General features: G+C 46.5%; 1 protein-coding gene across 1 annotated transcript; it reads left to right on the forward strand.

The window, feature by feature from the left end:
* Nucleotides 1-421: 421 nt before the first annotated feature.
* LOC308169842 (INO80 complex subunit E-like) lies at nt 422-1,062 on the forward strand (the record flags this gene model as incomplete). The annotated part of the gene is given in 3 exon segments (XM_080544580.1): nt 422-685; nt 687-940; nt 942-1,062. Coding segments are annotated over 3 exon segments (639 nt in total).
* Nucleotides 1,063-1,412: the final 350 nt, after the last annotated feature.

Here is a 1,412-nt window from a genome sequence, read left to right on the forward strand (position 1 = left end):
TTTTCTAGATTGTTCTAGGCAGTGTGTCGGTGATTGGATTTGAGACTGGAAGCATATAGTTTTTTGACCGTAGTCGTAGTTGCAAAACATAGTTTACGAAATTCACTATCTTGCTCATGTAAAGGAGATCTTACCTGTGGAAATTGGAATAAAACTTTTGATATCTTTTTACATCGGAGTCCTGTGGATTTTTGGTATTCTAAACGAAGGAGTGCAACACACACGAGTAGCTAACTGTAGCAGCTAAAAGTCCATCGTCGGCCCCTCACATTAGTCAAAAAACGATATGCTATAAACTGGTTCACACTTCTGTATTTAACTTATCTTTTGGAAGACAGCCGTGTGAGGACTGCGGCTGAGAAGAGGACCGAAGTGAAGTCAGAATTCCCATAAACGTGTGTTCATCATCCCCGTGTCAGAAATGAACGGTCAAGCCGATATGGAGGTGGATTACAAGAGGAAATACAAAAAGCTTAAACGCAAATTGAAATTTCTGGTTTATGAGCAGGAATGTTTTCAGGAAGAACTTAGAAGATCTCAGAGAAAGCTGCTTAAAGTTTCCGGAGACAAAAGCTTTCTTCTCGACAGACTGTTACAATATGAGAGGGTGGACGAGGACTCTTCAGACTCAGATGCTACAGCATCCTCAGAGCACAGTGAAGGAGAGGGACATAGGGATAGGGAAAGATGGAGGAAAGAAGAGAAGGAGTAGTCCTGGTGTTACCCTTCCTTCATCCTCATCCCCTCATCTTTCCCTCCTTTCACGCCCTGGAGTGAACTCCCTTCAGTCTGCAGGCACTACGCCCTACCTCAACACGTTGCCCTTCCCACCGGAGTATTTGGCTCCCCCAGCTGAGCGAATGAAGAAAGAGAGAAAGACAAAGACGCCCAAACACAGGAAAGAGACGTCGGGGAAGGTGGTGGCCCCGCTGGCGCCCCCCCCCCGCGGCCAGCGCCCCGTTCAGCTGGGTGCCCCGGCAGATGCTGAGTGGAGACGCTGCGGAGGAAGAGGGGGAGAGCGACGGAGATACCCCTTCTTTCTCCTCCACTCTGGCTGCTTAAGGAGTTTCATATTCATTCTTGAGGCTTGCCTTTGCTCGCTGGCTGTCTGGGGAACTAGAACTGCCTCTCTTGTGCCTTGTGTTCCAGGCACAGAAAGCAGTCTGGTAGTGGGTCAAAACAACAGAAAATGCTGGATTTCTAAGAAGGGCAGATGACTTTGCAGGGAAAGCAGTTTGTTCTGACGTTATGCCTGTTAGCTAAAGTGTGCCTAAGCAATTAAATTACTTCTTGCCTGCTAGCCTCCTTCCAAGTTGGCCTTTATGTGTTGTTTCATTCCTGTGTTTAAGATTGAAGACAATGAAGAGGAGAAGAAGAATGTTGACTTGTTTGATATTTTATTTAAGATGTAC

Source organism: Nansenia antarctica, assembly GCF_963989245.1.
Source record: "Nansenia antarctica genome assembly, chromosome: 14".
In the NCBI taxonomy this organism is placed as follows: domain Eukaryota; kingdom Metazoa; phylum Chordata; class Actinopteri; order Argentiniformes; family Microstomatidae; genus Nansenia; species Nansenia antarctica.